The 17,992-nt window shown below is 51.8% G+C and overlaps 1 protein-coding gene across 1 annotated transcript; it reads left to right on the top strand.

The window, feature by feature from the left end:
- The first annotated feature begins 1,242 nt into the window (after positions 1-1,242).
- On the top strand, positions 1,243-17,576 carry NMUR1 (neuromedin U receptor 1). The gene is made up of 4 exons (XM_029069537.2): positions 1,243-1,373; positions 8,216-8,313; positions 11,280-12,159; positions 16,264-17,576. Exons 2-4 carry the CDS (start codon positions 8,242-8,244, stop codon positions 16,671-16,673), a joined length of 1,362 nt encoding a protein of 453 aa, XP_028925370.1. The 5' UTR covers positions 1,243-1,373; positions 8,216-8,241; the 3' UTR covers positions 16,674-17,576.
- The last annotated feature ends 416 nt before the right edge of the window (positions 17,577-17,992 follow it).

The following is a 17,992-nucleotide window of genomic DNA, read 5'->3' as shown; positions in this document are numbered from 1 at the left end:
ATTCATTCGTTCGTTCATTTATTCATTCATTCATTCAATTGTATTTATTGAGTGCTTACTGTATGCAGAGCACTGGACTAAGCACTTGGAAAGTACAACTGCCAGTCAGACAGTGGCCAGGGTAGACAAAGAAGGGGCTCATTCATTCATTCATTCATTCATTCATTCATTCATTCATTCATTCATTCATTCATTCGTATTTATTAAGTGCTTACTGGGTATAGAGCACTCTTCTAAGCGCTTGGAAAGTACAACTGCCAGTCGGACAGCCTCCGGGGTGGATGAAGAAGGGGCTCATTCATTCATTCATGCATTCATTCATGCATTCATGCATTCATTCATTCGTATTTACTGGGTGCTTACTAGGTGCAGAGCATTGTACTAAGTGCTTGGAAAGTACAACTGCCAGTCAGACAGCGGCCGGGGTGGATGAAGAAGGGGCTCATCCATTCATTCATTCATTCATTATTCATTCATTCATTCATTCATTCACTAGTATTTATTGGGTGCTTACTGTGTGCAGAGCACTGGACTAAGCGCTTGGAAAGTACAACTGCCAGTCGGACAGCGGCCGGGGTGGATGAAGAAGGGGCTCATCCATTCATTCATTCATTCATTCATTCATTCAATAGTATTTATTGGGTGCTTACTGTGTGCAGAGCACTGGACTAAGGGTTTGGAAAGTACAACTGCCAGTCGGACAGCGGCCGGGGTGGATGAAGAAGGGGCTCATCCATCCATCCATCCATCCATCCATCCATCCATCCATCCATCCATCCATCCATCCATCCATCCATCCATCCATCCATCCATCCATCCATCCATCCATCCATCCATCCGTCCGTCTTTATTGGGTGCTTACTGTGTGCAGAGCACTGGACTAAGGTGCCCATTAAGGTGGGAGGGAGTGCCGGCGCGCTCCCGTGTCCGCGCGCTCCCGCGTCCGCGCGCGCGCCCGCGAGGTGGAAGGGGGGGGTCTGGTGTCTCCGCGGCGCCCCCTGCCGGAGGCTCGCCTCCCCTGCAGCCGCCGCCTTGGCTCCCGCGTCCGGCCGGCAGAGCGACCGTCCCTGGCCGCCCACGTGCCGCGGGGTCCCCCGTGGGGTCACCGCCCTCGGACACTCAGCCTCCATCCCCCTCCCCCGGCCCCGGACTCTCCCGTCCCCTCCACACCCGGACACGCCCGGCCCACCCCTCCCCGGCCCGGTCCTGCCCAGTCCTCCCAGTCCTGTCCAGTCCTGTCCAGTCCTGCCCAGTCCCGGTCTGGCCCCCAAAGGTCCGGCTGCCGCCCCCCAGGAGCCCCGCGGACTGTCCAGCTCCCCCGGGACCATGGAGGAAGCAGGTCGGACCCGCTGAATTGCCTCCCCAACGACATGGTGAGCTGTGGGTCCATCCCCCATCTCTGACCGGCAGGCTGGACGGGCCTTAGGGGGGCTGGGGGACAGGGGGTCCCGGGGCGGGGGGCCTGAGCATCTCAGGAAAACGGGGGGATCCCGGGACGGGGACCCCCGCGGAGATTGGGAATTCTGGACGCGGGGGAGAAAGAGGGCTGGGGAGTTTGGGGGGGTCCCACGGATTCCTGGGCCATGGGGTGGAATTGGGGGTCCCGGGGCAGGCCCGAGAGGGGGGTCAGTTAGGGAGAGGAGAAGGGGTCGTTCATGCATTCATTCATTCGATCCTATTTATCAAGCGCTTAGGACAGTGCTCCGCACACTGGAAGGGCTCAATAAATTCCATCGGATGGATTTATCGAGCCTTTACTCTGTGCAGAGCGCTGTACTGAGCGCTTGGAAAGTACAGGTCCGAGCCGGACAGCGGCCGGGGTGGGCGAAGAAGGGGGTCGTTCATGCATTCGTTCATTCGATCCTATTTATCAAGCGCCTAGGACAGTGCTCGGCACACTGGAAGGGCTCAATAAATTCCATCGGATGGATTTATCGAGCCTTTACTCTGTGCAGAGCGCTGTACTGAGCGCTTGGAAAGTACAGTTCCGAGCCGGACAGCGGCCGGGGTGGGCGAAGAAGGGGGTCGTTCATGCATTCGTTCATTCGATCCTATTTATCAAGCGCTTAGGACAGTGCTCTGAACACTGTAAGCGCTCAGTAAATACCATCGAATGGATTTATCACCCCTTCCTCTGTGCAGAACGCTGTAGTGAGCGCTTGGAAAGTACAGTTCCAAGTCGAACAGCGGCCGGGGGGGGGGGGGAGAAGAAGGGGGTCTTTCATGCATTCATTCATTCAATCCTATTTATCAAGCGCTTAGGACAGTGTTGTGCACACTGTAAGCGCTCCGTAAATAATAATAATGATGGCATTTGCTAAGCGCTTACTATGTGCAAAGCACCGTTCTAAGCGCTGGGGAGATACAAGGTGATCAGGTTGTCCCACGTGGGGCTCACAGTCTTCATCCCCATTTGACAGATGAGGTCACTGAGGCACAGAGAAGGTAAGCGACTTGCCTTACCATTGAAGGAATGTATCGAGCCCTTACTCTGTGCAGAGCGCTGGACTGAGCGCTTAGAAAGTACAGTTCCGAGTCGGACAGCGGCCGGGGAGGATGAAGAAGGGGGTCGTTCATGCATTCATTCATTCAATCCTATTTGTCAGGCGCTTAGGACAGTGCTCTGCACACTGTAAGCGCTCAATAAATACGATCGAAGGAATTTATCGAGGGTTGACTGGGTGCAGAGCGCTGTACTAAGCGCTTGGAAAGTACAGTTCCGAGTCGGACAGCGGCCGGGGAGGACGAAGAAAGGGGTCGTTCATGCATTCATTCATATAGTCCTATTTATCAGGCGCTTAGTACAGCGCTCTGCACATTATAAGCACTTGTCAGCTGTGTGACTTTGGGCAAGTCACTTTCATTCAATAGTATTTATTGAGCGCTTACTATGTGCAGAGCACTGTACTAAGCGCTTGGGATGAACAAGTCGGCAACAGATAGAGACAGTCCCTGCCGTTTGACGGGCTTACAGTCTAATCGGGGGAGACGGACAGACAAGAACAATGGCACTAAACAGCGTCAAGGGGAAGAACATCTCGTAAAAACAATGGCAACTAAATAGAATCAAGGCGATGTACAATTCATTAACAAAATAAATAGGGTAACGAAAATATATACAGTTGAGCGGACGGGTACGGTGCTGTGGGGATGGGAAGGGAGAGGTGGAGGAGCAGAGGGAAAAGGGGAAAATGAGGCTTTAGCTGCGGAGAGGTAAAGGGGGGATGGCAGAGGGAGTAGAGGGGGAAGAGGAGCTCAGTCTGGGAAGGCCTCTTGGAGGAGGTGATTTTTAAGTAAGGTTTTGAAGAGGGAAAGAGAATCAGTTTGGCGGAGGTGAGGAGGGAGGGCGTTCCAGGACCGCGGGAGGACGTGACCCGGGGGTCGACGGCGGGATAGTCGAGACCGAGGGACGGCGAGGAGGTGGGCGGCAGAGGAGCGGAGCGTGCGGGGTGGGCGGTAGAAAGAGAGAAGGGAGGAGAGGTAGGAAGGGGCAAGGTGATGGAGAGCCTTGAAGCCTAGAGTGAGGAGTTTCTGTTTGGAGCGGAGGTCGATAGGCAACCACTGGAGTTGTTTAAGAAGGGGAGTGACATGCCCAGATCGTTTCTGCAGGAAGATGAGCCGGGCAGCGGAGTGAAGAATAGACCGGAGCGGGGCGAGAGAGGAGGAAGGGAGGTCAGAGAGAAGGCTGACACAGTAGTCTAGCCGGGATATAACGAGAGCCCGTAATAGTAAGGTAGCCGTTTGGGTGGAGAGGAAAGGGCGGATCTTGGCGATATTGTAGAGGTGAAACCGGCAGGTCTTGGTAACGGATAGGATGTGTGGGGTGAACGAGAGGGACGAGTCAAGGATGACACCGAGATTGCGGGCCTGCGGGACGGGAAGGATGGTCGTGCCATCCACGGTGATGGAGAAGTCTGGGAGCGGACCGGGCTTGGGAGGGAAGATGAGGAGCTCAGTCTTGCTCACGTTGAGTTTTAGGTGGCGGGCAGACATCCAGGTGGAGACGTCCCGGAGGCAGGAGGAGATGCGAGCCTGAAGGGAGGGGGAGAGGACAGGGGCGGAGATGTAGATCTGCGTGTCATCTGCGTAGAGATGGTAGTCAAAGCCGTGAGAGCGGATGAGTTCACCGAGGGAGTGAGTGTAAATGGAGAACAGAAGAGGGCCAAGAACTGACCCTTGAGGAACTCCAACAGTTAAAGGATGGGAGGGGGAGGAGGCTCCAGCGTAGGAGACCGAGAATGATCGGCCAGAGAGGTAAGAGGAGAACCGGGAGAGGACAGAGTCCGTGAAGCCAAGGTGAGATAAGGTACGGAGGAGGAGGGGATGGTCGACAGTGTCAAAGGCAGCAGAGAGGTCAAGGAGGATCAGAATGGAGTAGGAGCCATTGGATTTGGCAAGAAGGAGGTCACGGGTGACCTTAGAGAGAGCAGTCTCGGTAGAGTGGAGGGGACGGAAGCCAGATTGGAGGGGGTCTAGGAGAGAATGGGAGTTAAGGAATTCTAGGCATCGATTGTAGACGACTCGTTCTAAGATTTTGGAAAGGAAGGGTAGTAGGGAGATAGGACGATAACTGGAGGGGGAAGTGGGGTCAAGAGCGGGTTTTTTTAGGATGGGGGAGACGTGGGTGTGTTTGAAGGCAGAGGGGAAGGAGCCCTTGGAGATTGAGTGGTTAAAAATAGAAGTTAAGGAAGGGAGGAGGGCAGGGGCGATGGTTTTAAGAAGGTGAGAGGGAATGGGGTCCGAGGCGCAGGTGGAGGCGGTGGCACTTGCGAGGAGGGAGGAGATCTCCTCTGAGGATACTGCGGGGAAGGATGGGAAAGTAGGGGAGGGGGTTGTTGGGGGGGAGGGGAGAGGCGGAGGGGTGACTTTGGGGAGCTCAGACCTGATCGTGTTGATTTTCGTGAGGAAATAGGTGGCCAGATCATTAGGGGTGAGAGATGGGGGAGGGGGAGGAACAGGGGGCCTAAGGAGAGAGTTAAAGGTCCGGAACAATCGGCGGGGGTGACGGGCATGGGTGTCGATGAGGGAGGAGAAGAAGCTTTGCCTGGCGGAGGAGAGGGCAGAGTTAAGGCAGGAAAGGATAAATTTGAAGTGTGTGAGGTCGGCTCGGTGCTTGGACTTTCGCCAGCGGCGCTCAGCAGCTCGAGCATAGGAGCGTAGGAGGCGGACGGAGGAGGTGATCCAGGGCTGTGGGTTAGTGGCGCGAGAGCGGCGGAGGGAAAGGGGGGCGAGAGAGTCGAGATGAGTAGTGAGGGTGGAGTTGAGAGCGGAGACCTGATCGTCGAGAGTGGGAAGAGAGGACAGGGCGGCAAGGTGAGGCGAGATGCTATTGGAAAGACGGATGGGATCGAGAGAGCGGAGGTCTCTGTGGGGCAGTAGCGAAGATTTGCAGGGGGAGGGCACTTAACCTCTCAGTGCCTCAGTTACCTAATCTGTAAAATGGGGATTAAGACTGTGAGCCCCACGTGGGACAACCTGATTCCCGTGTGTCTACCCCAGCGCTTAGAACAGTGCTCGGCACATAGTAAGCGCTTAACAAATACCAACATCATTATTATTATTATTATTATAAGCGCTCAATAAATACCATTGAATGAATTTATCGAGCCCTTATTCTGTGCAGAGCGCTGTACTAAGCGCTTGGAAAGTGCAGCTCCGGGGTTTAGACTGTGAGCACGTTCTGGGGCAGGGATTGTCTCTCTCTGTTGCCGAATTGTCCATTCCAAGCGCTTAGTACAGTGCTCTGCACGTAGTAAGCGCTCAATAAATACATTCATTCATCCAATCCTTTATCAAGCGCCTCGTACAGTGCTCTGCACACTGTAAACGCTCAATAAATACCATTGAATGAATTTATCGAGCCCTTACTCTGTGCAGAGCGCCGTACTAAGCGCTTGGAAAGTACAGTTCCTAGTCGGACAGCGGCCGGGGTGGACGAAGAAGGGGGTCATTCATTCATTCATTCATTCATTCATTCATTCATTCATTCAATAGTATTTATTGAGCGCTTACTGTGTGCAGAGCACTGTACCGAGCGCTTAGAAAGTACAGTTCCGAGTCAGACAGCTGCCTAGGTGGACGAAGAAGGGGGTCATTTATTCATCACTCAAACGTATTTATTGAGCACTTACTGTGTGCAGAGCACTGTACTAAGCACTGGAAAGTACAGTTCGGCAACAGATAGAGACAGTCCCTATCCAACGATGGGTTCACAGTCTAGAAGGGGGGAGACAGATAAGAAAACAAAACAAGTAGACAGGCATCAATAGCATCAAAATAGATAAACAGAATTATAGATATACATCATTCATAAAATAAATAGAATAATGAATATGTGCATCTATACACAAGTGTAATGGGGCCGGGAGGGGGGTAGAGCAGAGGGAAAGAGTTGGGGAAATGGGGAGGGGAGGAGGAATTGTACATTCCAAGTGCTTAGCACAGTGCTCTGCACATAGTAAGTGCTCAATAAATACGATTGAATGAATGAATGAGCAGAGGAAAAGGGGGAGTCGGACAGGGATTCTGGCTCAGTTTGGGTCAGGGGGTGAGGGTGGAGGAGGGGGCAAAGGGATCTGCCAGAGAGGTTTGGCCAGGGGCTCGGAATTGCCCAGGGCAAGAGTTAGCATTACCCCACAACCAGGGTCCGTGGAGGTCCAGGCGAGGGCTGCATTCATTCAGCCGTATTTATTGAGCAATTACTGTGTGCAGAGCACTGTACACAATACAGTTGGACATTTATGCCTGGGAAAGTACAATACAACAGTAAAGAGAGACAATCCCTGCCCACAACGAGCTCCCGGTCTAGACCTCCCTCGAGCACACACAGACCTGGTTCCGAACCCCTCTAGGGATAGGGGAATCAGCATAGTGTAGTGGATAGTGCGTGGGCCTGGAAGTCGGAAGGTCATGAGTTCTAATTCTGGCTCTGCCCCTTGTCCGCTGTGTGATGTTAAGCAACTCACTTCACTTCTCTGTGCCTCAATTCCGTCATATGTAAAATGGGGAGTAAGACTGTGAGCCCTATGTGGGACAGGGACTATATCCAACCCTATTTGCTTGTATCCATCCCGGCGCCTGGCATGTATTCATTCATTCAATAGTATTTATTGAGCGCTTACTATGTGCAGAGCACTGTACTAAGCGCTTGGAATGTACAAATCAGTAATAGATAGAGACAGTCCCTGCCCTTTGAAGCATTTACAGTCTAATTGGGGGAGACAGACAGACAAGAACAATAGCAATAAATAGAATCAAGAACATAGTAAGCGCTTAACAAATACCATAATTATATAAAGTGGAAGGGGGTTGGAGAACCCAGAATGCTCTCTCCTTTGTCAGAAATGTGGCAGAGGAGGAGAGGTGATTGGCCTAGCATCAACTCTTTCCCCTAGGCTGCCTCCCCTCCCAGCCAACTCTCTTAATAATAATAAGAAAAATAAGAATAATAGTACTTAAGTGCTTACTATGTGCCAAGCACAGACCCCTCGTTCTGGATCCCAGATCTCAAGAAGCCGAGGTGGGGGGTGGGCAGCAGGAGAGGGGGAGAGGAGGACAGGGAGAGGGGTAGGACCCTGATCACTGTTCTGAACCTGTGAAGAGTAGACCCTAATCCCCACGGGGCCTCCTTTGACGGGGAATAATAATAATACTAATAATGAGGGCATTTGTTTTTTTAAAAAAGGTTGGTATCTGTTAAGCGCTTACTATGTGCAGAGCACTGTTCTAAGTGTTGGGGGAGATACAGAGTAATCAGGTTGTCCCACATCAGGCTCACAGTCTTCATCCCCATTTTACAGATGAGGGAACTGAGGCACAGAGAAGTGATGTGACTTGCCCACGATCACACAGCTAAGTGGCAGAGCCAGAATTCGAACCCGTGACCTCTGACTCCCAAGCCCGTGCTCTTTCCACCGAGCCACGTTGCTTCTCGTACTATGTGCCAAGCCCTGTTCTAAGCGATGGGGGAGATACAAGGTAATCAGGTTGTCCCACGGGGGGGGTCTCACAGTCTTCATCCCCATTTTCCAGATGAGGTAACTGAGGCACAGAGAAGTTAAGCGACTTGCCCATGGTCACACAGCTGACAAGTGACAGAGTTGGGATTAGAACCCATGACCTCTGATTCCCAAGTGTGAGCTGAGGAGGGTCTGGCTGAGCTCCTGGGAGGTAGGGTCCTTAATCCTATTAGATTGTGTCATTATTACTTTTCTAGGTTCTGGAGCGTAGGCTGGCACCTGGATGCTCCGGACGTTTGCTGCCCTGAGACCTGGAAAAATCCGCAGCTCCTTGAGGTTTCACATGATGTCATGGGTAAACCCTCCTGAACTCTTCCCCCCAACCTAGATAATTTCTCCCTCGTCCCAGGTCGCGTTAACCCCGGCGGCACTTTGGATTTGGGCGGAGGGAGGCCGGACGCTCTCGGATTTCCAGCCGCCGTCCGCCCTGACGGTGGGCCCTGAGAGGGCTACCTCCTGGGTCTGAGGGGGCTGCAAGGAGCCGTGGGATCTGAACTGCAGATTCTCTGAGATTCGTCGGGGATGAGGGGGTCAGAGCTTTCAGAGCTAGGTGGAGGGGATCAGGTCTGGAAAAAAGGGTGGGGAGGAGTTGACCGCCAAGGCCATGGCTCCTGGAATTGGGGGAAGCAGCGTGGCTCAGTGGAAGGAACACGGGCTTGGGAGGCAGAGGTCGCGGGTTCGTATCCCGGATCTGCCACTTGTCAGCTGTGTGACTGTGGGCAAGTCACTTCGCTTCTCTGTGCCTCAGTTACCTCATCTGGAAAATGGAGATTAAGTCTGTGAGCCTCATGTGGGACAACCTGATTACCCTGTATACCCCAGGGCTTAGAACAGTGCTCTGCACATAGTAAGCACTTAACAAATACCAACAAAGAAAATAATTTGGGAAGGTAATTAAGTAACTAAGCGTCCTGCTAAGTGACTAAGTGTCCTGCTAATTAACTAAGTAACTAAATGTCCTGCTAGCCAAGGTGGACCTGGAGCTAATAAAGCTGGGAGAACCCAGGAGGGAAGCTTTCCTCTGGCATGATATCAAGGTTGGCAGTAGGGTGGGGGAAGCTACCAGGTAAGCCCCTTGGAGGAGAAGAAAGAGAGAGAAGCAGTGTGGCTAAGTGAATAAAGCACGGGCCTGGGAGTCAGAAGGACCTGGGGTCTAATCCTGGTTCCGCCACATGTCTGTTGTATGGCCTTGGGCAAGTCACATCCCTTCTCTTGACTTTGGGCAAGTCACTTAACTTCTCTGTGCCTCCGTAACCTCATCTGGAAAATGGGGGTTAAGAATGTGAGTCCAGCGTGGGACAACCTGATTCCCCTATGTCTACCCCACTTATTGGCTGTGTGACTGTGGGCAAGTCACTTCACTTCTCTGTGCCTCAGTTACCTCATCTGTAAAATGGGGATTAAGACTGTGAGCCCCACGTGGGACAACCTGATTCCCCTATGTCTACCCCAGCGCTTAGAACAGTGCTCGGCACATAGTAAGCGCTTAACAAATACCAACATTATTATTATTATTACCTTTTATCTCCCCCAGTGCTTAGAACAGTGCTTGGCACATAGTAAGCGCTTAACAAATGCCACCATTATTATTATTCTCTGGGCCTCAATTACCTCATCTGTAAAATAGGGATTGAGAGTATGAGCCCCATGTTGGGACAGGGACTGTGTCCAACCTGTTTATATCTACCCCAGAGTTTAGAACCGGGATTGACACATAGTAAGACTTAACAAGTACTATCATTATTATCATTATTATTGTTTTTATTATTACTAGAGAACTGGCTGGGAGGGATGGCAGGTTGGGGAAAGAGCTGATTCAAGTCCAATCAGCTGTCTTCCTCTGGCATATTTCTGACAGAGGAGAGAGCCATTCTGGGTTCTCCAAACCCCCTCTACTTTGTATTCATTCATTCATTCATTGAGCGCTTACTGTGTGCAGAGCATTGTACTAAGTGCTTGGGAAAGTACAATACAGCAGTGAGCTCACAGTCTAGAAGAGGGGAGGGACCGACAGCAATTCACATAAACAAACTAGAGACGCTGACGGGAAATGGGAAGACATTAGACACCTCAGCTGTTGGAGCTGTTTCCCTTGCGGGAAAGACAGAAAGGCAGGAAATTTATATTCCTGAGCGTTGGGTAAGAGTTGGAGAGAAGGGAGGGTGGATAAAGAATACACTTTGAGTTCTAAGAGGCAGGCAGAAGGCAAGCCAAGGGTCAAGTAGGGAGACAAATAATGGAAGGAAATTGAGGGATCCAGGCTCAAATGGGGAAAGGGGAAGAGAAATTCAGGAGATGGGTAGAAACCGAAACTTCCAAAAAGTTCTTTTTCCCAAACCTGCCGAGATAGGGACTGTTGGGGCTATTGATCTTGCTGTGTCACCAAACAGGCATCGTTATTTCATGGGGCCATCAGCCAAGAGAAACTGCTTGCGCTTGGCAAATTGCTTCTGTTTATAGATTGGGTGATTGCTCTTTCTGGGGCACCTCCAGGACTTTATCATGAGAGTACACAGTCCCATGATTTGACTGAAGATAACTTCCAGGCCCCTCTTAATATGATAGATTGTCCCTGCTTCTTTTTCCTCTTTCTCCTCACCCCCTCCCCACTCCCCTCCAGGACTATTTGAAAAAAAAAGAGAGTTGGGGGCTGAAAGGGGGACAAGAGGCCAAAAAATTATATATATATATATGCTTAGTGGAAAGAGCACAGGCTGAAAGTCAGAGACTGTGGGTTCTGATCCCAGCTCGGCCACTTGTCTGCTGTGTGCTCTTGGGCAAGCCATTTTATTTCTCTGTGCCTCAGTTACCTCATCTGTAAAATGGGGATTAAGACTGTGATGGACAAGCTTGTATCTACCCCAGTGCTTAGAACTGCACTTGGCATGTAGTAAGCATTTAAATACCATCATTATTATGATGATGCAAGGTATATATATATATATATATATATATATATTATAGGTGAGATTGATATATATCACCTATAAGGACAATTAGGAAAGTAGAAACAATGCAGAAAAGGAAAGACAGAGATCCAGGGTGCTGAGACTAGATTGGGCAAACGAATACTCAGTCAATCAGTGGTACTTATTGAGCAATTATTGTGTGCAGAGCACTGTACTAAGCTCCGAGGAAAATACAGTCCCGTAGAATCGGTAGACACCACCCCTGCCTAAGAGGGACTGACGGTCTATGGGGAGTACATAGATGCTCTCTCTTTTCACCGAATGGTCCTCGCGGTCCCTGACTTCTCCCCAGGCCCAGGCACCGCTCCCTGGATCCATCCCGTCCGGCAACGGGAGCGACCCCCTGCCGAGCCAGGGGAGCTGGGGATCCGTTAGCCGCGAAGACATGAACCTGACCGTAGAAGACCTACGCGTCAAGTACCTGGGGCCCCGGCAGTCGAACTTCTTCACCCCCGTGTGCGTCGCCTACCTGCTGATCTTCGCCGTGGGGGCCACGGGCAACACCCTGACCTGCGCGGTCATCCTGCGGCACAAGACCATGCGTTCCCCGACCAACTACTACCTGTTCAGCCTGGCCGTGTCTGACCTGCTGGTGCTGCTCCTGGGCATGCCCCTGGAGCTGTACGAGATGTGGTGCAACTACCCTTTCTTGCTGGGGGCCTGCGGCTGCTACTTCAAGATCCTGCTGTTCGAGACCGTGTGCCTGGCCTCTGTGCTCAACGTCACGGCCCTCAGCGTGGAGCGCTACGTGGCCGTGGTGCACCCGCTCAAAGCCAAGTCCACCGTGACCCGGACGCACGCCCGCCGGGTCATCGGGGCCATCTGGGCCCTGGCGGTGCTCTGCTCCCTGCCCAACACCACCCTGCACGGGCTGCAGAATCTGGAGGTCCCCGGCCGGGGGACGGTGCCCGACTCGGCCATCTGCACCGTGATCCGGCCCCGGGCCATCTATAACGTGGTGGTGCAGGTGACCACCGTGCTCTTCTTCTTCCTGCCCATGGCCACCATCAGCGTGCTCTACCTGCTCATCGGCCTGCAGCTGCGCCAGGAGAAGCTGCTGCAGGGGATGGAGGCCAAGGCCGGGGGCAACGGCGGGGCCGGCCTGGGGGACTTCCTCCGAGCCCGCCTGCAGCAGGAAGGAGCCCGCCGCCGGCAGGTCACCAAGATGCTCTGTAAGTGGAGGCAGACCCCTGAGGTGGATGGGGGCAAAGCCGAGGGGAAGGGGGAAGGGTAGAGGGGTGTGGGTGTGTGTGCTGTGTCTGTCTGTGTGTGCCTTTGGATTGTAAAATCCTTGTGGGCAGGGGAAAGGGTAGAAGGGTGGGAGGAGGAGGGGGTCTGTCTGTGTGTCCCTCTTGACTGTAAGCTCATTGTGGGCAGGGGGAGAGAGTAGAGGGTTTGTGTGTGTGTGTGTGTGTGTGTGTGTGTCCCTCTAGACTGTAAGCTAGTTGTGGGCAGGCAATGTTCATTCATTCATTCATTCAATTGTATTTATTGAGCACCTATTGTGTGGTAAGCACTATGCTAAGCTCTTGGGAGAATACAGTATAACAACAAACAGACACATTCCATGCCCACATTGAACTCACAGTATAGGCAGTGTCTGTTTACTGTAATAATAATAATAATAATAATGATGAAGGTATTTGTTAAGCTACACATACACACTTACTATGTGTCCAGCACTGTTTTAAGCACTGGGGTAGCACAAGCTACTCAGGTAGGACACAGTCCCTGTCCCACATGGGGGCTCACAGTCTTAATCCCCATTTTACAGATGAGGTAATAAGGCACAGAGAGTTTAAGTGATTTGCCCTAAGTCACACAGAAGACAAATGGCAGAGCCAGGATTAGAACCCAGGTCCTTCTGACTCTAGGTTCTTGCTCTATCCACTAGACCGTGCTGCTTCTCTGTATCTCACAAGCGTTTAGTACAGTGCTCTGCACACAGTAAGTGCTCAATAAATATGATTTACTGACCGACTCTGTGTGTGTGTGTGTGTGTGTGTGTCTATACAAGTGTGTGTGAGAGGAGGTACATATGTGTCTGATGGGTCAGGGTGTGTGTGTGTGTGTGTATGTGTGTAGGTTGGGACAGGTGCATATGTGGAGATTGGATAGGAGAAAGAGCTGACCCAAGGCACCTGCATGAATCAATCAATCAATCAGTCACATTTATTGAGCACTTATTGGGGCGGGTGGAACTGTGGGGGGTTTGGAGAGCCATGGAGAGGAAGAAGAAGAGGTGAATCATATTGCCTGTGTCAATCAATCAATCAATCATATTTATTGAGGGCTTGTTGTGTGCAGAGCACTGTACTAAGCACTTGGGGAGTACAGTATAGCAATATTACAGACACATACCCTGCCCACAACAAGCTTACATGAACACACACACACGTGTGCACTCTACCCTTTACTAAGCACTTGGGAGAATACCACAGGGCAGGCAGAGCAAGAGCTGAGAGGGTGGCACTCTCCTCCTGGCATGGGACAACCTTCAATGTGGTGCTGGCGTCTGGCTGGGGCTCCGTCTGTCCCAGAGCTCTGGGAGGAGTTCTGGGAGGACACTGAGCAGATCTTGGAGCGCAGTGGAGCGGAGCCAGAAGCAGAGGGAGTCGAAGTGGGAGGAATGGCTTCTGTGTGCTGGGATGGGGGAGTGTCAGGCTAATCATGTGGGAGGGAAATCTCCCTCTGTGAGGGGAAGAGCGAGAGATGGTCAACCCTGCCCCTTCTACTTCCTTCCCACAGCCACTCTAGAACACTCTACAAGAGGGAGCCGAGGGCTTGGACACCTATCCCCTAAAAGAGGGTTTGGAGACCTGAACTTCTGAACTCTTCTCCCACTCCCTTCTGCATCACCCTGACTTGCTCCTTTTATTCATCCCCGTTCCCAGCCCCACAGCACTTATGCCTATATCTGTAATTTCTTTATTTATATTAATGTCTGTCTCCCCATCTAGACCGTAAGCTAGTGGTGGGCAGGGATTGTGTCCGTTTATTACTATATCGTACTCTCCCAAGTGCTTAGACCAGTGCTCTGCACACAGTAAGTGCTCAATAAATACGATTGACTGAATGACTGACTAAATCCTACATGCCTCATCCCGTTCCTCTGCTTGCTTCCTTCTGGAAACCCAAGTGGTCAGGAGGCCCTAGTCAGGTGAGGAGACCCATGGGGAGAGGGAGGGAAGAGAGGAGGGGAGGACGGGAGGGCATTGCTTCAGAGCTGACCCACCGTATAACTGGGCCAGCTCTTGAGCTGACAGGAGCTGAATAGAAGGGTGAAATGAGGCCTTGGAAGCAGGAATCTCAAAGCATCCAGAGATTATTCCTACATCTCCATCCAGGTGGGACACCTCCTTTAACAAAATGGAAAATTAAATTCTGGGAAGGGGCTCGGACCATTGGTCTCTTGTGGGAATCGGTGCATTGGCAATTCAGGCATAGAACCCGAGCATCCTGGCTCCCTACCCAGCCGCCTTATCCACCACAAACCCATAGCCTGAAACCGCTGTCAGAGGGAGGTTTCTTGTGACAACCACTGCCCCGAGCTCGGGCCAAGGTCCAGGCCCTCCCTGAGGAGGTCAGAGGAGAAAGTTGGCAGATCTGTGGGAGAGGAGCCGTGAAGCAACCCTAATTCGGGAGAGGCAGCAGCAGGAAATGGAGATACAGAGAGAGTGGGACGGGGGGCCAGAGACAGAGGAGAAGCAAAGAGGTCAGGTGACAGCACTAAACCAAGGACAGGTTGACAGAGGAACAGCTGGGGGAACAGCTACGGGGTTCAATCAGTTGTATTTATTAAGGGCTTACTGTGTGCAGAGCACTGTACTAAGCTCTTGGGACATCAAAACAATAAACAGACAGTCTAGAGGGGGAGACAGACATTAATATAAATAAATAAATGGCATATATGGACATAAGGGCTGTGGGACTGGGAGGGGAGATGAACAAAGGGAGCAACTTTACAAGGGAGTTGAAACACAGAGCACCTGGAGGGAATAAATAAGGGGACTGGCGAAGGAGAGAACTGGAGGAATTGTACTGTTGTATTGTACTCTCCCAAGCGCTTTGTACAGAGCTTTGCATAAGTAGGCGCTCAATAAATGTGATTGAATGAATGAATGAGGAAAGGTGGAGGAAGGTCCAGTACAGTCTGGCGGTGCTGGAGATGCAGCCGGCCTGGACTCGGCTTTGCTTCCGGGTTTGTCCTGAGGCCGCTTCTCCTGGGGGTGGAAGTGCGGCACCTCCCACTGAGCCCTGGACTTCTTGGTCTGGGGGAGCCCATGCCAGCTTTCCCCCACCCCCAGCCCCGATCGGCAGCCCCGGAAAATTGGCAATCGCCCACCTGACCGATCCTGGGGACCGGCAGGGATGGCGTCTGCCAACTGCATCGTATCGTATTCTCCCCAGTGCTTCATTCAGTGCTCTGCACACAGGAAGTGCTTAATAAATGCCACTGTTTAACTGACTGATTCCTGGGGAAAGAGAAGTTTCAAGGGACGTGCTTGAGAACAGTGTGGTCTAGTGGATGGAGCACAGACCTGGGAATCAGAGGCCCTGGGTCCTAATCCCGGCTCTACCACTTCATTCATTCATTCAGTGGTATTTCTCGAGCGCTTACTGTGTGCAAAACACTGTACTAAGCACTTGGGAGAGTACAGTATAACAACACATCCCTGCCCACGACGAGCTCACAGTCTAGAGTATAAATAAATAAATTACAGATATATACCTATGTGCTGTGGGGATGGGAGAGAGGATGAATGAAGGAGCAAGTATGGGTGGTGCAGAAGGGAGTGGGAGAAGAAGAGAGGAGGGCTTAGTTAGGGAAAGCTTCTTGGAGGTGATTGCTCTTTGAAGTGGGGGAGAGCAATTTTCTGCCTATGAGGAGAGAGGGTGTTTCAGGCCAGAGTTAGGATGAGGGCGAGTGGTTGGCAGTGGCGAGATAGACGAGATTGAGGTACAGTGAGAATGTTAGTATTAGAGGAGTGAAGTGTGCAGGCTGGGTTTTGGTAGGGAAGCTGCAAGGTGAGATAGGATGGGGAAAGGTGATTAAGTGTTTTAAAGCCAATGGAGAGGAGTTTTTGTTTACTTGAGTTCTCTGTGCCTCATTTCCCACATCTATAGATGGGGGCTAAGACTGTGAGCCCCTTGAGGGACATGGATTGTAACCAAACTGATTAGTTTGGGCTTAGTACAGTGCCTGGCACTGTAAGCGCTTTAACGCCGTTAAAAAAAAAATTAAGGGTGACTCTCCCCCTCTGTGTCCCCCACAGTCGTGCTCGTGGTGGTGTTCGGGATCTGCTGGGCCCCTTTCCACACCGACCGCCTCATGTGGAGCTTCGTGTCTCACTGGACCGAGGAGCTGATCCAGGCTTTCCAGTATGTGCACGTGGCCTCCGGCATCTTCTTCTACCTCAGCTCAGCTACCAACCCGGTGCTGTACAGCCTCATGTCCAGCCGCTTCCGGGAGACCTTCCGAGAAGCCCTTTGCCACAGGGGTGGGGGCTGTCAGAGGCCCTCCCGCCTCTCTTCTATCAGCCTGACCCGGGCCACCACGCGCAGCACAATGTGTGAGCTGGGGCTCCTGGGCCAAGGAGCCCTCCCCCTCGCTGAAGGTGAGGGCCTAGACCAGGAGCCTTCTCCTGTGGAGGAGGAAGAGGACCCTAAAGAACCTTTCTCCTGAGCGGGGAGTCTGGAAACGCCTCAAACGCAGGAGGAAGCCCAAAACTGCATTTGTTTGTGGGGAAATCTGAAACAGCTTTTGTTGTAGGGGAGCCTGAAACCGTCTTTGCTTGTAGGGGAGCCTGAAACTGCCTTTGCTTGCAGGGGAGCCTGAAACTGCCTTTACTTGCAGGGGAGCCTGAAACTGCCTTTGCTTGCAGGGGAGCCTGACACTGCCCTTACTTGCAGGGGAGCCTGAAACTGCCTTTGCTTTCCAGGAGATCCTCAAACTGCCTTTGCTTGCAGCGGAACCCGAAACAACCTTCTCCTGAGCAGAATCCAGAGGTTTTTTTCTTTTTTTTCTTTTTCCTGAAGCTGAACTCAAAACTACCTTTTCCCAAGAGGAAGACTTGTCGGTCTCCACTCCAAATGTCCCCACTTCAAGTAGCGAAAGCTCAAGTTGGATCCTTAGCCTCTCCCATCTCCCACCCTCCGCGACCGGGACCTTTCCCATTGAAAGGGATTTCAGGTGGAGCCAATCCTTTCAACCCTCCCTCTCCCCACCACCACACTTGCCCCTGACAACCTCCCCCCAGCCCACACACATACACTCTCTGCAGCTCTGTAAAGGCGGTGTGAGCAGCATTCTTGCCATCACGTGCTGTAAGTTTTTTTAAGCCACCCTCCTCCCCCTTTTCTCTCAGTAGTTTTCTCTCCCCTTGCCCTGTATGCGTGACTGCCTGGCTGCTTGTTTCCTGGTTCCTTCCCTAGCCTATCCATCTGCCTTGATGGATTTCCCTTTGGTTTTGATTCTCTGTAGGTCTGGTCCTCTAATTTGCTTTCACGCTCTACCTTCCCTAGTACAGTGGTCTGGGTCCATCTATTCGTCTGGCTCTCTCTCTCTCTGCCACCTGAAGGAAACGCGTCTACCAATTCTGTTGTATTGTACTCTCCCAAGTGCTTAGTACAGTGCTCTGCATACAGTAAGCGCTCAATAAATGCCAGTGATTGATAGTGCTTTGGCCTCCAATGGCAGCTTCCCTAGTTTAAATCGATTCTAGGTCGCCCTGGTCGTGGTCTTCTACTCATCTGTAAACTGTAAGCTCGCCATGGACAGGGAATGTGTCTATCAACTCTGTTGTATTGTACTCTCCCAAGGGCTTAGCACAGTGCTCTGCACACAGTAAACGCTGAATATATACCATTGATGGTGATGGTGATGACATGTACATAGCTCGCTATTTGTACAAGATCTGAGCAACTCTTTGAATAAAAGAAAATTGCAAATGATCTTTGTTTCTATAGCTTTCACTCCACTCTATCTCAATCCAACTTCTTGCT

The sequence above is a fragment of the Ornithorhynchus anatinus genome, chromosome 1 (assembly GCF_004115215.2).
Source record: "Ornithorhynchus anatinus isolate Pmale09 chromosome 1, mOrnAna1.pri.v4, whole genome shotgun sequence".
NCBI classification, from domain to species: Eukaryota; Metazoa; Chordata; class Mammalia; order Monotremata; family Ornithorhynchidae; genus Ornithorhynchus; species Ornithorhynchus anatinus.
The sequence above is the reverse complement of the archived record's forward strand: the minus strand, read 5'-3'. Positions and strand labels throughout refer to the sequence as shown.